The sequence below is a fragment of the Carica papaya genome, chromosome 9 (assembly GCF_054855325.1).
Source record: "Carica papaya isolate Zhongbai chromosome 9, ASM5485532v1, whole genome shotgun sequence".
Classification (NCBI taxonomy): Eukaryota; Viridiplantae; Streptophyta; class Magnoliopsida; order Brassicales; family Caricaceae; genus Carica; species Carica papaya.
In genome coordinates, this window is record NC_142317.1 from 2533022 (window position 1) to 2551398 (window position 18377).

Genomic DNA, 18377 nt, shown 5'->3' on the forward strand with positions numbered 1-18377 from the left:
TTATGTCCTATAAGGAGCATGTTCTTTAACTCTTCACTTATTGTTGATGGACTTGTTGACAAGTTTGCTTGTGCACACAATTTCCCTCCAAATATACTATTAGTTTAGACGGTAACTTTAATTGATAAAATTCCAAACCCATGGAATTAGTTTTGGGATTAGGCACGGTGGGGTCAGCAAATAACGTTAATGCTAATAAATGCATCTGCTGTGTGTGTGTATATGTATATTATAACATGTTCTAACCTTTTCTTAAAGTTTTTGAATGGAATATGCATGATCGCTACGGCTTTTGCCATATAATTTGCTTTACTCATTCTACCCAAAAAGATGTGCTTGTGTTTGGTATCTAATTATGCCATTTTATAATTTAATAATTTAAAAAGAGAGAGAGAGGTAAAAAAAAGATTCCATTAGAGATTATTCTTGTTCTTTGTGACCGCAATTGTTTTCAACTGTAACAGTAATTTAAATAAAGGATAAAGATTATTTTTATTTAATTAACTGTAATGAAAAAAATATTAATATCAATAATGTAATCTTATTTATACTTATAGTTTCATATTATTTATGATTATTTAAAAATAATAAATTTCTACAATCACTAAAGTTCTAGTCCAAAAATACAATAAATTAAAAAATAATAATATTTAAGAAATATATGAACATAAATTAAAGCACCTAACTGGATGGAGATAATATAAAACTCAGTATAAAGAAATGCAATAAAGATGGAAGTTCTTAAAGTTTTGAGCATAGGCAGCTACCAAATGGCAGTAGCGCCATGATATTGTTAAATTGCTCATCTATTGGCAACATCACTTGTCTATTATGTTTGTTCGTTTTAATGTCAAGTTATGTGCCTTTCAAGTTTGTTAATTGGTGGAAGGAAGCATAGAAATCAATGAGAATCAGAAGCATTTACCTTTCACGACAAAATATAAAGAGAATTCAAGTAAAATCAAAACATTATATAAATCCAATAGCAGCTATTACTTCATACATGCCAAATGCACACAGTAATTTTTTAATATGAATTATTTACTGTTTCATAAGCTTAAAACAATGGTATCTCGAGTAAGTTCTACGAAAATATATATTATTAATTATTAATTAAAAAATAAATATTAATAATTATGTAATAGTTATATTATATGGTAAATTTTAACAACCGATATGTAATATGAAAATAAGCATTTTTAACAACGTCGAATGTGAAGCCACAAACTATATAACTTTCCACTATCTATTGAAACTTAAATAACAATTGTGATAAAAGGAGTAAATAGTTTTGGAAATATAAAGAATTTCACTTCTTTTTTCTTATTGAAAATATAATTGGATAAATTAAATTCAATAAATTATAAATTGTAGCCAGAAATAATGATCACGGTTAGGTTATAAAGAGCCTACGAAATTCGCTTAATTTCTATTTATCGCATACAAACATGACCTAAAAAGTGGATAGTGAGCAAGATAAAATGACCGATAAAATTTAAGATTCATGGAGGGAAATGTATGGCAAAGATCTTATACATCGTAATCAAATTTCTGCTACTTAAAAAGGGAACTCCAATCATGTGTACTTAAATGTCAAACAGTTCTTACCCGGTTAAGAACAACATGGGTTTTTCTTCTTTTTTCTTTAGCTGTAAAATATTTTTGGCTGAACTTTACTGATGATATATATCACCATCACAGTACAGTAAAATTCAGACCATCTACTATAATTAGAGAATTCACCACATAAATTTTTGCGACTAAATTCAAGAGAATAAAATCTTAAATTTCATGGGTGATTACCTCCAAACTAAAGAGACTAATAACATGGGTTTGTTTCAACAACAGAAAACATTCTATACGAAGAACATGACTTGCCCAGCTAGCAAACAGAGCTTGTCCATCTTATTTGCATTATGGCTCAATAAAATACAAGAGGTTCTACTGTTGCAGATGAAAAGAACAAAAATCTTTTCATTCCATGGTTCAAGTTATCAATAACGAAAGTGCCTAGCATATGGTGCTTGTTTCTAAACTGTTTTATTTTTTCTGCGATAAGATACACCTCTCGTTCCATACTTTGAATTATCAATAATTAGACTGCCTAGCGTGCTTGTTTCTAAATTCTTTTATTTTTTTTTTCTTTGATATGATACAGGTGCTTTAATATGAAGGTAGTATATATTTAGATTGTGTTTGAAACAATGAAAGTAGAATATATAAAATTTCACTCTGTTAATTAAACTAAGCATGAATCTAAACAAATTATATATATATATATATATTTGATTCATTTCAAATATCACCTAATTAGTCATGCATAATTTTAGACAACAATTTCTGCAGAATGCAAGAGAAAACATGTGATCTAAGACATGGGCATTGTTTTGTAAAACAAAATGAATTAGAACTTAATTTTTTTGGTTTTATCTAGAAAGGAATAGAACATACAAAATATTCCTTGAGTATATATACTCGCATAAATAAATACTAGTTTTTTAACGTTTAATTAACATATTGTCTTTCATAAACGATAAGGACAATATAACTACTGCATAAATGAGCATTATCTAACTTTCAAAGATTAAGATTAGAGGAGAACAAATCGACTAAAACGAATTGAAAAAACTAGAAAATTTAATTAAACAATTAAACCAGTTAAAAACCGAATAACCTGCTCTCAACCAGTTTGGTTTTCGGAAAACTAAAACTGACCGAAAATCAAATTTAATTTTTAATATAATATATAATTTTTTATATATAATTAATAAAAGATTATGTATAACAAAAGTATATTTTATGCAATATTGTATATAATTAATTAACTAAAAGGGGCCGGGTGGTGTCTGGCCCGGGTGTCCGGCACTGCCCGGTCGACTACTGGACGCCCAGCTCACTATATTATTAGTATTATATATAAAATAATTAGATATATCTACACATATGTAGAATTTAGTTTGATTTTTACAAAAATAAAAGAAGACAACACAGTACACAGGTTTAATTTTAAATTTTTATTTTTACTTTTTCTCTGATGGCATTCTCCACACTTTTTCTTCTCCTTTTAGTTTTCACCTTGGCCAGATCAAACAATGTTTCCTTGGCCATTCTGTGTGTTCCACCTCCTTCCACCGATGATTCAGCTAGCACAGCAACCACTAAAAAATACAAAATCTCCTACACTACTCTGTTCTTCTCATCTGTAATTCATTTCTTTTACTACTGAAACCAAATAGAGGACCTTAATCAATTAGTTCAGTTTTGGTTTTAGCATTATGGCCAGTTAGATTTGGTTGGTTACACAGTCATAGTCAGTTAATTCAGTTTTTTAATTTTTTTAACCAAACTGATGGAAAGCGAATAATGCTTTCCCTAATCGAGAAACATTGGAGTTATGAATAACTACCATAATAGATTCACTCATTTCCAAACCCACAAACCAAATAAAATTCTATAAAACAGATCCATATTCTATTCTCAGAAGAAAAATGCACAATAGCTAAGACTAATTGCCTGTGGTGGACCTTTGATAATTTTAGTTTGTGATCCTCACCAACATTTAGTTGTTTGGTTAGAGACCAAGAGTTTTAATCCAAAAGAATTGCATGCATGAACATGAATATGATGAATGTTTAAAGCACTGCAGTATATTTTGCAAATTCAACATGAAATAGAAAAGATAATCAGGGTTTCTGATAGATTACTTCTACTGCTTCTTCAAAAGTAAAGGTCCAACGTTATCCCCAGTAGCTTTGTTGTGCTTCACATGGCTTCCATCACAGAGAGGAAATGTCCCAGACCTCCAACACCTATACCCCACAAATTCTAGGGATCATTAGAATCCAGATTCTTTAGTTTGTTTAGCTAGGGTATGCCAGGACTTGCATACTGACAATTGTTACCCAGTAGATGAAAAATATTATAAATATGTGATACCAAATAATTTTACCAAGTGTGTGCCGCTTGAATATGATATAATCTAATCAAAGAATCAATTTATCGGACATTTCCGTAAAGCGGATTAGTTTGAGCTTATAAATTAATGAGTAATGATGCAAAAGCCGATTAGATACAAGATGATGATCAAAGAGACCTAATAACTTGTAAGAAAAACTTCATCTTTTTTAGAATTATTTTGCTTGTAGAAAACAAATAAAGAATACTATTTCTTCTATCAAAATTTTTATAATATATTTCCAAATATACATTTTAAATAATTTTATAAATTTAAAAATTAAATTATAACAGAAAAAATTTCAAAACCTAATTATAACATTTTTATTATTAGTTAAACAAATAAAACAATAATTTTAATTTATACATACATATGCATGAGCACCACGTATATAAATGTATCATGTTATAACCTCTAACCAACCCCCCATATCGTAGGAATTGAAATTAGAAATTCAACATAGAAGTGAAACAAAAAAATTATGGTTCAATTTAATATATCAAGGATATTTTAATAATTAATGAAGTAAAAACTAAACGAAGGGAATCAAATAGTCCATATATGACCCGTGTGAATTGACTTAAAATCCTTTGATTGCTCAGAGAGTTTAAGCTCCGGTCATATACGGTTTTCTAGAAACTAAGTTCAATGAAATTTTTGTTTCAATTAAATCATTTAAATTAAGTGAACAAAAATAAAATTATAATTCAAATTTACACTAATTTCAAATCAGTTAGTTTCAATCAAAATTTCAGAAATAGAGAAATTGAAATATAGGAGAAAAAAATTCGATTCATAATCCTCGAAGAACTATTGAATTAATGAATTTCCAAAAACAAGTAAGTGTAATTTAAATTTATAAGTCCTCTTCTATCCGAAGGCCGTCAAATGCAGGAATAAGTTTGAACAGACCAGAAGAATTTCAAAAACATAGCAAAATTGTAAATATACGCAAAGCAACGTTTCTTCAATTTCATATTTACCGCGGCTCAACACAAAATCATTTTCTCTTCTTCCCATGGCTTTTCACTTTTTTTGTTTGTTTCTAGTCATATGTTTATTGTGTGTTTTTGTACATATTCCCAACGCAATGCAGGAACTGAAGGACCTCTACGCATAAAAATGGCGACAACGAATCAAACAGGAACAAAACAAACCTGCAATAAGGAGTAAGAGGCTTAGCGAGCTCGGTCACCACAACAGAGTCCACCACCTTCTTTTCACTCTTCCTGATATCAGGATTAATAGACCCGCCGCCCTCTGCTCTCACCATCACAAATCGCCTAGGCACCACAGAACCACGGCCTCGCTTCCACCCCTCGCATGGCGCTGACCGACTGTAACACAGCCCTGCACCTACATTACTCAAAATCGACGCCATTGAGATGATCCTCTCTCCCTCTTTTCCCTCCTCTAGACCTTTTCCTCTTATTCTAACAAATCTCTACAGTTTGTGATTGAAATCAATTATTTGCTGAAATGAGGATTTAAATACCACGAGAATGGGAAAATGTAGGGTGATGAACTTGTGGAGAGCACACGCTCTGCATCTTATGCGTGTACTGGGTGGATGTCACGCGAGACACGTCATTTGTACGGACACAAAATTTCTCCCGCCCCAAGCTTTTCGAGCTTCATGGACTGATCTAGTAGTAGCAGCCCAAACCCGAAACCAGGCCTCTATTTTCGCTCCAGGGGGCCCAAAATCAAACGTCTCGGCGAGGTGTCGCGAGAAGCGCGTGAGGTACACTGCCAACCAGTGAGAGTAAGAGGCAGCGGCGCAGGTTTTTGGTAGTTATTAATTTCGACGTTTGTCAGCGTCAGCTTAACGACTCTGAGGAAATTGTTCATCACCGCTTCCATCGAACGTGGACTTCATGTTTGATTTAAGTGCTTGCGTACCTAATGATGTACTATTATAACGACCCACCCAAATTGTAAATACTTCTTTAATACAATATATTATATTATGTATTTGTATTATTTAAAAATAAAAAATAATTCCATAATATAAGAAAAATTAAATTAAAATTAATTGGTTAGTTCCATTATAAATTAATTCCATCATAAATAATAAAAATAAAACTAAATTAACTAAAACAAAAAGTCCATCTCCTTATGACAAAATATTTATTCTAAAATTCATAATAGTTATTTCTTATTATTCAAGTATAGTAATTATTCTTTTATATTCTTTTATGTGTTATACATAACATGAAAATAATTTATACTCACATTAAATTATATACAATATATATATAGATAGTATACTATACTCTTCTTAAATAAAAAAAATTAATATGTGTGAGAGAATACTAATTAAATACAAAACAAAAAGAATGTGTAATTTTATTTGTTAGTTATTAAATAAATATTACGCATCCTTAACTATTTTAATTTTGGAAGAAATTAAAATTAAATGATTATGCTTTTTATAATACATTTTTGGTATGAGAGTATATTTATCATAGTTGAAAATATAGAAAACTTAATACAATAAAAATATTTTAATATTATTTAATTAAATTATCATATAATAATTTATTATATAAAATAAAAAGGGTTTTTGACCTCGTAAGCAGTAAGGTCTCTCTTTCTCTCTTTTTTTTTTTTTTTTTTTTAATTATTATTATTTTTTATTTTTTACAAGGCGAGTCGCCCCGATACTTTATACTCGCGCGACTCTTCCAATTGCAATAGGCGGATTCCATACTAGGCATTTGATCCCGCCTTTGACAGTTAACCTCCCAATTAAGAACGCAGCTACGAATTTCTCCGGACTTCTGAGTTTAGATGGTAAATCAGTCCCGTTCAAATTCCCGCATCGTTGCTTCGTTATTATTTCTCCAGGATTTCTCTCTTCGGTTCAATTCTGTTTCCAATTGAGAGCGAGGAAGAGACTGGAGGTTTAACCAATCAATGGCGATCTTCTTCGTCAGAAATGGCGTGTTTGGTTTCACGCATTACCTGGTGCTGTTTCTGATTCTTGCTAGGATATGCCTGTCTGCAAGATCCGATAAGGAAACCCGAGAAAGGTTCTACGGGAATCTCGTGAATTCATCTGCACCAGAAACTGGAGAAGGAAGCATAGCCAAAATGTTCGATCGGGTCCTTGAGAAAGAGTTCTCCGAAAACGATCAGCCTGAAGGTTAGCCTTAAATAGAATTTTCATATTTCCAGTTTATTTGTTGAATGCTAAAATCTGCTTGGGTGCTTGGAGAACTCAGGGAGGAAAAGTAAAAGAGGAAAGAAGTAGATGCATGCTTTATGTTAGATAGTTTTCCATAAAAAAGTAAAGTTTATGCCTTAATCAACTGTTACATTGGACTTAATTTCAGTGAAGTTTGTATATTAGGTGTGAATTCAGTACTTGAACTTCTTCATATATTGATTTTAACTGTTAACCGAAGTTTGATTTTATGCCATCTATAACGCTGATTGGTAGTTGGCTAATAGGTTTTTATTTAGAACAGTTAAATGTGGAGGTGGTTATTCCTTGTTATGGTTGATTCTGACCATAAAAGAGTTTGAGCGGAAAAATAAAAGAAAAAGACCAATGGATTTTATTGAAGAATACATATGGGTAAGAGGAAAAATAAAAAAAATAGAGGTTGCTGGTAAGAGGAAGTGTTGTGAGAGGCTACCATGCATTAATATGCTTTATCGAGGTAATTGTAAAAGTTGTTTAACACATTGAAGAAGCATTCACAGCAAGGTGATTGCTATAGGAGGAATAGGTTGGGAGTGGAAGGAAGTCATTGAACATTCAGTTGGACAGGTTGTTATTACAATCAATTTACTTTTTGGGAGTAATGAAATTAACCTTCAAAGAACAACAAAACTACAGTGTTGAACAGCTATAACCCCTTGGAGGAAAAAAGGAGGAATTTGAGGGTTGCTAAAGATGAGTATGGAAGAGCTTCTCCAGTTCAATTAGATAGAGAGCAATTTTTGTTATGCTTCTGATTTCAGTGACTTAAATATCGAATCATGCAGTGTGCTTGTTAAATGATCTTATGAAGTGATAATTAGGATGTAAAAATTGAAACTTCTTTTTGAATCAATTTTTTATCTAGACATATATAGGGTGGAAATCTTTTTCTTAATCAAAGATCTTAGTTCAGTGACCTGCTATCTTTTGCTCGCTTGTTTTCAAATGAATGGCAGTTATTGCTGCGTCTCATATACTTTTGTTCCATGGTGCTTTGCTTGCCTTTCTTGATATCTATTTGTGTTTATATCTTTTTAGGATCTGATGGAAGCAGCTTTAACAGCACCGTAGCCGATCAGCAAGTAAGTTTGACTCTTTTAAAGCCTCTATTGTCTTGAAAAAGTATTGTCTTTTGGGCTTTGGCTTGAAGTGACATGTAGGTTTCCCAAAATTTGTTCTTCGTGAAGCAGCTTAGGACATGTTTTTCTACTGAATGAGGCTATAAATTTTTTTGAAGATAATTTAGAGGAATAAAACCTTGCCATTGCCCATGGTGGCTGGTGATTTTACCAGAGATACAGCAAAAGTTTTTTTTTTACCTAACATGGCTGGTAGCTGTATCTTCTTTAGTTGCATGCATTGGTCCTTTCACTACAACATATATGTTATTTACAAGGTATAAGATCTATCGTCAGTTTGCTTTTTGCCATTGGTGCCTATAATCAACTATCTTGTCATAAAATTGTTTCCTTGTGGACCTTTTGTTTCTTTCTTATGGTTGTTCCTTTATGTTATTTATTAAAACTTAAATTCTTATCGTGCATCTCAGGCAGTACTAGAGACAGTTGCTAAAATCACTCACGAAAAGGCCAAGAAAAATGATACGCAGGAGACAAAGTATGTGAATCTGCTAACATTAATTGTATTAAAAGCCGAGTAATCTATGATATATTTGTTCTGTGACCCAAAATAACAATTTTCTTCCACAAAATTCTTCTTTTTTTCTCTCAGTGGCACTAGATCGTTCCAATTACAAGATGTTTTTTCTCTGGAAAGTGAAGAATCTGATGACATGGCAACTTTAATTGACAAAAAGGTGTGCTAAAATAGCAAATTTTTCTATGAGGGACTCCTTTTCTAGCTTCTGTGCCTTTCTTCTGGTTCCTGTGTGGTAATTACTGACTCTCCTCTTCATGGTAGGACAATGTGTTTGTTATGTCAAACAAGAAATCCAAGTATCCAATCCTTCAAGTAGATTTGAGGTCAATTCCTTTAACTCTTACTCCTGACTATTATGCAAGATCTGTGAAGGTCTTTGTGTTCTCATTACATGATCAGATGGTGATACCGTGACCTTTGTTCTTTAGCAACCATCACTTTGTCTTTGGCGACGGTTTAAACAGTTCTTCAGTTTTCTTCTTATGTATTGATGGTTATTTATGGTTTAATATGTTACTTGACATTCCTGCAGATTGATTTCAGATTTGGTGGTCATCATTGTTTCTGCTGCTATTGGGGGAATTCTTTTTTCATGTTTGGGACAACCGGTTTGTATCTATACGCCCTTATTTGTTATTTTGAAATGGTTTAATTGGATGGCATGTCAAATGTCGCGACTTCAAATCCATGGGATATGCAATAGCTTAGGTCTTTTTTTCGAATGTGTGATAGGTTATTGTAGGATATCTTCTTGCTGGTTCAATTATTGGCCCTGGGGGTTTGAAATTCATCAACGAAATTGTACAGGTAAGCTGTTATAGACTCATAAACGCTTGATGATGATTCCTTGCTCAATCCAGAACATTTTTTTATCTGCATATTTGCTTTCTTTTACTCCATAACTTCTAGTTTTGATCAACTTGGCATCAGTATATTTAGTTTCAGAAGCAGCATGCTTTGAGCTTTATTTTGTTTGATTACTGTAGAAGTGTGTACTAAGCTATTAGATTAAATGTTCAGTGAATAAGTTATTCAAGGGTCTGTATGGGTTCTACTTACATCGGTTGTCTCTAGAAATTCATTGTCCCTGATTTCAGGCACTGTAAGATTTGTTGCCTAAACAAGAAACTCTTTTTTCTTAAAGAAACCTTAAAGAAAAGACCCTGATTTCATTCTATTAATGAACCTAATTAGGGAACTGTATGTACCGTTTTCATTCTCATGTTCCCAACTTATAGAGAGATTATGGTAGTTAGAACTCATTGATTTTTTTATAAAAGAGGATAATACATCATGAAAACGAGTATAACAATAAATACGAAGTGATTCCATCCTATGAGCTATTTATAATAGCTTCTTAGTTTTGATGAAGTGATGATAGACAAGTGTTATGATAGTATCAATGTGCTTTAGCCCATCTGATTGCCAAGAAAGTAGCCTTTCCCACAGCTTATAAAATGATGTGTGGTAATCATTAAAAAATCCAGCAGTTGCGAGATAGACATAAACACCATAGACCAGGAAATAATGCCCCTTGCCAGAAAGGTTCTGCATCAGTCTGCACACCATCAACCTTAATAGAAGAACAAAGAAAACTCTCCACATTAGGTGGAGTAACACATTTCAAAGCAAACAAACTAACCAATTTTGTCCAAAAATGCTGTGGCATAATGTAAAAACAGGTGAGAATGAGTCTCCTCCCTGCTGAAGCACATGAAGTAGATGTGTAAGGTTCGGTGTGGTAAACACTTGAAGCATATCATATGGGTTGAGCTTCTGGTGAATATCAGTCTATGATAACACCTTGACCTTTAAATAATAAGGAGCTTTTAAAATACATTAGCAATGTGAAATCGTCTCAGAAGGGGGTTATCAGTGATGTCATAATAAAAATCCTTTGTAAAATAAAGTATTAATTATATTCACATGCACCAAGGGGGTGCAACCTGTATATAGTGATAAAAAGAAAAACTTGCATGTATACAACCCAGAAGATTCCAGAATCCAAGTTTTGGTGTCTAGTTAAGTTGAGAGGTGACGAGTTTCCAATAAGTCTAATAAGGATAGGATATTAGGAGTCTCCCTTCAAATGGATGGCAGGTAAGGTTTAAGTTCCAAGAGAAACTTCCTTCGGCATTCAAAGTAAATGTGGAAATATAAGCATTGTGTCTGCTGCATAGGTTGAATCGAGGTAGTTTGGTTGTCAATGGTTGGTCCCCCCATTTAAGTGAAATCTGTCCAAGACCTGCCCTATTGCCATCCTTACCTAAAGGGCTCCCCTCAGGGTTTTCCTCTTCAGGGACACCTAAGTAGACTATGGACCAAGCTGACATAGAACACCTTATGGACACTACTATTTGTTTGAAGGCATATTCAGATATACCTTAAACAAAGTACGTAAACCACAGGAAATTTCCTTCGTTCATTTTGGGAGCAATTTTTGCCTTTTAGATACCTTCTGGGTCCTACCCATTCACCGAGCCAAAAAAGCCAGTTTATTAATTGATTATAGTCCTTGAAAAGCAGGGTCTAGGGAGTGGTTGCGGTCTTTTGTTCTGAAGTTCTATTTGGTGTATTATGGAAATCCTGTTTTACTAACATGTATGCTTCTATTTGTTTATCATAGGTTGAAACTGTTGCACAGTTTGGTGTTGTCTTTCTTCTTTTTGCTTTAGGCCTGGAGTTTTCTTTGACAAAGGTATATGATCCTTGGCCGAAAATTTACTTATTAGAATCTATATGGTAGTTTGTTCTGAAGGATCTACAGATATTTTATAGTAAAATTATTGTAGTTCCTTTTTTGAGCAAGTACATCTATTTTTTGTTGACGCAGTTAAAAATTGTGGGGCCTGTTGCTGTTCTTGGAGGCCTGCTTCAAATTGTGATATTTACGTGTTTATGTGGTATAACAGCCATGGTATGCCAAGAGTTTATTATTTGCTTTTGTTAGGATTCCCTCACCAAAGTTATTGTCCAGATTGATGCTAGACTTGACTATCTGCCAATTTTGCAGTTATGTGGGGCAAATTTGGCTGAGGGTGTATTTGTTGGTGCTTTCTTATCGATGTCATCAACTGCGGTGGTATTTTTTACACTACTTCCTGAAGCTAATATTTTTTTAATTTTATTTGGTCACCAACTTCTGCCGGCAATTCATGCTCTCCCTGTTGCTTTTTACCAGGTTGTGAAGTTTTTGGTGGAAAGGAGTAATATGAATGTACTCCATGGTCAAGTTACAATAGGGACACTTATTTTTCAGGTTTTATTTTAGTCCATTTTAATATGGAGATAATTGAAAAAAGCTGGCTTATTGAGTTGTAGAAGTTCATATTGTGGAGTTAGCTGTTTATTCCTTCAATTTGTGTTACTTCAGGATTGTGCTGTTGGTTTACTGTTTGCTTTACTCCCAGTTTTGGGGGGTAACAGTGGCCTACTTCAGGGAATGATTTCAATGGGAAAGTTGTAAGTATTTCCTGGCAACTTCCCTGCTGTATATGGTTGTTCATTCTTCTATGCTGGGCCCAGTCAACAATATAGTAGAAATGATGTTTGCTGACTCTATTTATCTCTTAATTTCAGGTTGGTAATCTTGTCTATATATCTCACTACTGTATCTTTTTTGTCTTGGACATTCATTCCTCGCTTTTTGAAGTTAATGATACAACTATCTTCCCAAGTAAGTTGTAAATATGTTTTTTTTTTCTTGCTTCCTGCAAGCTCCATAGTTCGTAATTTCCAAATATTGAGGTAATTATGTTTCATTTTGTAATTCAGACAAATGAACTTTATCAACTTGCTGCTGTGGCTTTCTGCTTATTATCTGCTTGGGTAAGTGTGATGTATTAGATATTTTTTTTGTTTATTGTTAGTTTTGTCCATCTTCTGCATGGTAATTTTTGGTCATGTGCAGTGTATATTGCGTTTCACATGTCTTACTGCTCAGTAATTATCCAAAATTGTTTGGAGGAACTTAGACTTTGTTAACAGTAGGTTAGTCCTCGTAGACTCAATGTTAATAGAAGCTTTTGAATCATATATTTCATGAAAGATTTGTAAGAAAATTAGGTATGAAGAGAAGCTGATATTGGATAAGAGAGTAATTAGATAAGTAGAGTAAATAGGGAGTAGTTCAATCTGGAAGTTTAAGACCAGAAACTTAATTTAAATTTCTGGATAAGTCAGTTGTTTGATGTCAGATGGACAGTGGACAGATGACTGGAACAACACAACAGACTTCACTGGCCGTTATGAGATTATTAGGACACACCTAGTTGATGATAAAAGAAAGAATTATGAACTTCGATCTAGTTGCAGCAGGAATAGCTGAGATAGTATTGATCTATATTGATATGAATTTGATGATGAAGTCATGGCGACTGGTTGTAATATTTTATATTACCATTTTAGTGGGTCTTGGTTCATCTTGTATAACTATTTTCAATCTTCTGGAAGAGGTCATAGGTGAGTGAGATCATTTCTGTTTCTAGAAATATCCGTCATCTTTAGGAAAATAGGAGTGCAAGCTGTGCAAAGTCAATTTGTGTTGGCTAAACATGGTATTAAGCAGCTGTTTCTTGGTGATGTAATTAGCTCATGCAATTGTAAATTCTAATTTCCGAAGATATCATGTCCCTAGATAAAATCTATTTGAAAAGCTAAGATAATAATTTATTTGATGAAACTGTAGACATTTTTTACAGAAATTTGCATTTGGGATGACACTGAATTCTGCGATGGAAATTTTATTTAAATGATGAAAGTAGCATTTCATTCAACTGCATGAACATTGCTGTATTTTAAGTTACAGGCTTTTACATGTATAATTTTTTTTTTTTAAATTTAAAATTAATGGAACTATTAAGGTGGTGGCTGGTGCATATAATGAATGGTATGCACATTCGGTTGCTGCGTGTGAGAATTTCTCATCTCCTCTTCAAACTCTTGCCTTCTTGTTTACTCTTCAGTGCAGTGATAAGTTGGGCCTTAGTCTTGAATTGGGCTCATTTGTGGCCGGAGTTATGATATCAACAACTGACTTTGCTCAACACACTTTAGACCAGGTACTTCTCTACTACTACAGAATCTTATTTTATTAAATTTTTGTTCTTGATATCTAAGCACTTGATTTATTTTTTTTAAAAAAAGATATCCAACCACTTGATTAAATTGAAACTCAAAGTCAGCTTCTCAAAATTTTCCTACAAGAAGTTTTCATTTAATTTTCTGATTGTTTCTTGTCATTTTGCTTAATACCCTTACAAAGATGTAGAAGAACATAGTGTAATGATTTATGAATTATCTTAAGATATAGATGTAATATATATTTTTGAACAAGTATAATCAGAAAAAGTATTATAATCATTTATAACTTTTGTTACAATTTATTCAAATTTCTAATACTGTGAAACCAGATGTTGTTACTGATTTTTCTTATAGATAGAATGAGTTATTACTAGTGCCTTGAAACATTGTAAATTACAATTGTGTTATAACATTATCTCATTCTTACTGAATAATTATTACTTTTCCACTTTATTCCATTTAAGAATCTCATCAAAAGAATGAAAAAAAAAAAAACTGATTTCCAATGAAAGTGATTGCATCGAGATAACAAATTTTACCTGTCATAGCAATGTCCAATCCTTCTATTTTATGCTCTTTCTGCTCCACTTTGACATGGCCAGACATCAATTTGGCTTTTGTGGGCAACAATCACCACTAAAAGCAATTCAACAGTAAGTCTCAGCTACTCATGAATGCGCTTCTTCCACTCAAATTCAAAGGGAGAAAGAGTTACTACTTTACTCCTGAAGTGCTATAGTATAAACTCTTCAATTATCTTTGTGAATTATAACACTGAATAATCAATTAAATTCCACAAAAGAAAAAATAACATTAAATAATCAATGTGATGCTCAAAGTATTATCAATGTTGTTTTCTTATCTTGGTTATTACTGGGTTATTTAATCTTTGTTGCTTCAGTTACCAACAAAAAAGGATTTCAAACAAGTTTATATCACAGCAGTATGTACAATAGAACTTGTGAAGCATGTCGTTGAACCCCTAAAAATTGAGCGGAGCTTGTTAAACTCTTAAAGACAAATTTTATTAAAAACAAAAGTCTTAAAGACAATTGCCACTTATAAGTATGCTTGTACTGGTTCTCTGCAAAATCTCTTATCTACATATCTGTTTTAGGGCTAACATGTTTTTGAATTTGATATCTAGGTGGAGCCAATTCGTAACCTGTTTGCAGCTCTCTTCCTTTCTAGTATTGGAATGCTTATACACATTCATTTCCTATGGAACCATGTGGATATATTGTTGGCATCAGTAATTCTGGTTATCGTTGTAAAGACGGCTGTTGCTGCTGCTGTCACTAGGGCTTTTGGTTATAACATAAGGACATCATTTCATGTAAGTTGACTGGCTAAGCTCAGAGAACCAGTGTTTGCTAATATTAGATAAGTTGAGAAATTTCCTCATGTCACAGAACTTCGATATCCCTTTAATTTAGGTTGGAGTATTGCTGGCTCAAATCGGAGAATTTGCATTTGTCCTCTTAAGTCGTGCATCAAATCTTCATCTTGTTGAGGTTTCTCTCTCTCTCTCTCTCTATATATATATATATATGTATCTATATATAGATATCCACACACGTACACATATCATGCATATTATGTACTTACATGTGTACAAATGTGCACACGAGCATTTCTCATGTTCAAATGTATTCCAATTTGTATTTCTTTCTCAAAGCTTGATTTCTGCAATATTTGGTTTATTTCTTCTGCTTTTCTGAATAATGGTAAATCTGCCATTCATCCATAAACAAATCATGAGGGTCTCATGATGACTTACTTCGGAAGCAGTTCTATGTGTCTGACATGTGTAACTATCACCTAGCAAACTTGCATTTGACAGTTATTTACGGCAAGATCAAGACAGTTTAACCTTGTGGGTCTACAGGGATGAAAATTTCATAGTAATATAATAATACAAATGATATACAATGGTATCTTTCTTCTCATGCAATTCATCATCTTTTGCCATGTCCATTTCTTGGCAAGATCCAAGACACATTTAACCTTGTTGGTGTAAAAGGATGAAAATTTCCTACTATATAATGCTTCAGATGATATATAATAGTTTCTTGCTTCTCATGCGATTCATGATTCTTTTGCCATTTTCATTTCTCTTAGAGCTTAAACTGCTTAAGTTGCTAAGAATATTTTTACAATGTCATGATAATTATCATTGCTGTGGGCTTAATTAATTGATTTCATTTGGTTGATGTGGTAGGGAAAGATATATCTTCTTCTTCTTGGAACAACAGCTCTGAGTCTGGTAAGTTCATTCCATATTTAATTGGATTAGAAGTGTTTAATACAGTAAAAAAAATGAAAAACTAGCTGCAGTCTATCTGGATGAATTTTCATCATAAAACTTGGTGTTTCTAAGAGAGTATTTGACTTTTAACTTATTTCTTGATCAACATGGTCGTATAAACTTTCTAATGAAGTTCTAGTTTATTTATGTGTTTGGTAAATAACCAAAAGCTTGTAAGTCAGACAACATAAATTCTTAGAACATCGTGTTTAAAAAATTGTTGATTCTCAACTTTTATTTTAGGGAGCTTATAAGCTCTCTAAACAATGTAGTTGTTGACCCAGCAAAGTACTAAACTATTTAACAAATTACAAATTCTGATCATTATTCCTTAAAAATCACAAGGCTGTTATTTTGCCTACTGCTTTGTCACTCCTCCACATGGACCAGATTATTCCTTAATAGATTAATTATTAATATTTTTTAATTTTATCAAATTAAATAATAGATAATTCTCAAATTATTTTTAACATAATAATCAATTCAAATTAATTAATGAAGTATTAAGTTTCGGCAAAAGAAGTAATCTTCTAAATACAATTGAATTTTTTTTTTGGGTCAAACATGTAAATAAATTAATATAGTTTGTAAACTTGTGTTAGCAAAATACTTCAAAAGCTTATTTTTAAAAAGCTATGTTAACTTATATGTAGTTCCTATGAAGTATGTTGAACTGAGCATTCTCTAAAGATTGTTATTGCATGCATACTTACTACTTTACTAATTGAAATTTTTTAAAATTGAGGTATTCCTTAAAAGAATTGAACTTTTTGAATATATTTAAGATAGTTTGTTTTGGTAACATGCATTACTAAACTAATTGAACCTTTTTTATTGTAAAGATATATTAGGTAGTGTGAAAATGCATATAATTTCGCTCTTTTGGCTGAACCATTTATACTGGAAATGTTGTACAGGTTACTACTCCTCTCCTGTTCAAATTGATACCAAATGTAATGAACTTGGGTATTCTTTTGCAATGGTTCCCCACAGAAAGCAACAATCAAAATGAGGTCCTTCCCTCTCTCTCTCTCTCCCTCTCTCTTCTTCTTTCCTCTCTGCACAGATAACTTGGTGCTATTGCACCTTCATGCATACAGATGGACGATTTGGCATGTCCACTGAGGAAAAATTAAATTCTGTTTGTTCATGATATAAAGTTTTAGGTTTTATTTTCTAAATGTTATGTGTTTAATATGAAAAGATATATATATATATAGGTGTATGTAGAGTACTCTACTACTAAAAGAACAGCTCTGGAAGAAATATCAAACAAAAGTTATTTGTTGGTTTCAGATTCTCAAGCATTTTTTAGAGACTAGCCTCTGATGTCTACCCAAACATTTTCAAAAACCTGCCTGGCAGGCTATTTTGGATGTGGGTTATATACTCATTTTCTATGCAAAATTATCTTTTATATTGCCATCTGCGTTAGCTAGAGTACCTTAAGTTATACTAGCTGAAGCATTTTGAAGAGTATGATAATCTACTTATTTATCTTTCCAGGAGAAAACTTCTATGATTGAAGCACATAACAGAATATTGTGATGCACCACGATATGACATCTCTAGACAGTAAAGGAGTCTACAACTGAGGTTTCCAGTGATTTGTGAATATTGCGGGTTTCCTGTGTCTGCTAATTCCATTGCTGAAGTCACAAATGACATGCCAACACTTACATGTTCCTTCAGAAGGCAACTCTAACATCTCAGGGCACGTATCTTTCCAACATTCCTGAAGTTCTGTAAATATAATTTGGTGTTTTAGCCTCTTCATTGTTCAAGCTAATCTATTCGGGGCGTAGTACCCTAAAATATCCTTGGATCATTCCCCTATACCATCGATGCAACATCATAGATCATATAATTTTGGTTTCTTGAAGGAAGTTATTATAGATAGGAGATGTGGATGGTATTATATAACTGTAATATACCTTTAGATGAGAATCACAATATTATTTTGCTTTCATTTAACAAAGTTTCTGGTCAATTCAGCTGATCAAGCCATTCAGACTGTTTAGGTGATCTACTTCTTTTTCTCTATTCCTTTTACCGATTGTGATACTGGAAGACTCAGAAATTTGAGGATCAGAAATTTGAGAAATTTGAGAAATTTAATTATCACAGAACCCAAACCAGTTAACTACTGTGATTTATACAAC

At 32.6% G+C, this 18377-nt stretch overlaps 2 protein-coding genes across 2 annotated transcripts; one reads left to right on the top strand and one right to left on the bottom strand.

Annotated features, from left to right (window-relative positions):
- Positions 1–3500: 3500 nt before the first annotated feature.
- NEET (2 iron, 2 sulfur cluster binding protein) lies at positions 3501–5464 on the bottom strand. The gene is made up of 2 exons (XM_022053789.2): positions 5113–5464; positions 3501–3809 (listed from the first exon to the last, which is right to left on the bottom strand). Exons 1-2 carry the CDS (start codon positions 5334–5336, stop codon positions 3707–3709), a joined length of 327 nt encoding a protein of 108 aa, XP_021909481.2. The 5' UTR covers positions 5337–5464; the 3' UTR covers positions 3501–3706.
- A 1178-nt stretch (positions 5465–6642) lies between these two features.
- On the top strand, positions 6643–18222 carry KEA5 (K+ efflux antiporter 5). The gene is made up of 20 exons (XM_088210671.1): positions 6643–7103; positions 8205–8248; positions 8716–8783; positions 8898–8982; positions 9087–9148; positions 9358–9433; positions 9558–9632; positions 11452–11523; positions 11659–11742; positions 11839–11907; positions 12007–12084; positions 12199–12287; positions 12405–12501; positions 12600–12653; positions 13790–13885; positions 15055–15243; positions 15344–15421; positions 16129–16173; positions 17133–17228; positions 17722–18222. Exons 1-20 carry the CDS (start codon positions 6875–6877, stop codon positions 17761–17763), a joined length of 1728 nt encoding a protein of 575 aa, XP_088066797.1. The 5' UTR covers positions 6643–6874; the 3' UTR covers positions 17764–18222.
- Positions 18223–18377: the final 155 nt, after the last annotated feature.

What these genes read in the sequence shown, in the direction of transcription:
- KEA5 (XM_088210671.1), top strand. Translation starts at nt 6,875, where the DNA reads ATGGCGATCTTCTTCGTCAGAAATGGCGTGTTTGGTTTCACGCATTAC. An exon ending in CGAAAACGATCAGCCTGAAG is followed by an intron (nt 7,104 to 8,204) that starts GTTAGCCTTAAA and finishes ATATCTTTTTAG; the next exon opens with GATCTGATGGAAGCAGCTTT. An exon ending in CGATGTCATCAACTGCGGTG is followed by an intron (nt 11,908 to 12,006) that starts GTATTTTTTACA and finishes GCTTTTTACCAG; the next exon opens with GTTGTGAAGTTTTTGGTGGA.
- NEET (XM_022053789.2), bottom strand. Translation starts at nt 5,336, where the DNA reads ATGGCGTCGATTTTGAGTAATGTAGGTGCAGGGCTGTGTTACAGTCGG. An exon ending in CCTCTTACTCCTTATTGCAG is followed by an intron (nt 3,810 to 5,112) that starts GTTTGTTTTGTT and finishes TGTGGGGTATAG; the next exon opens with GTGTTGGAGGTCTGGGACAT.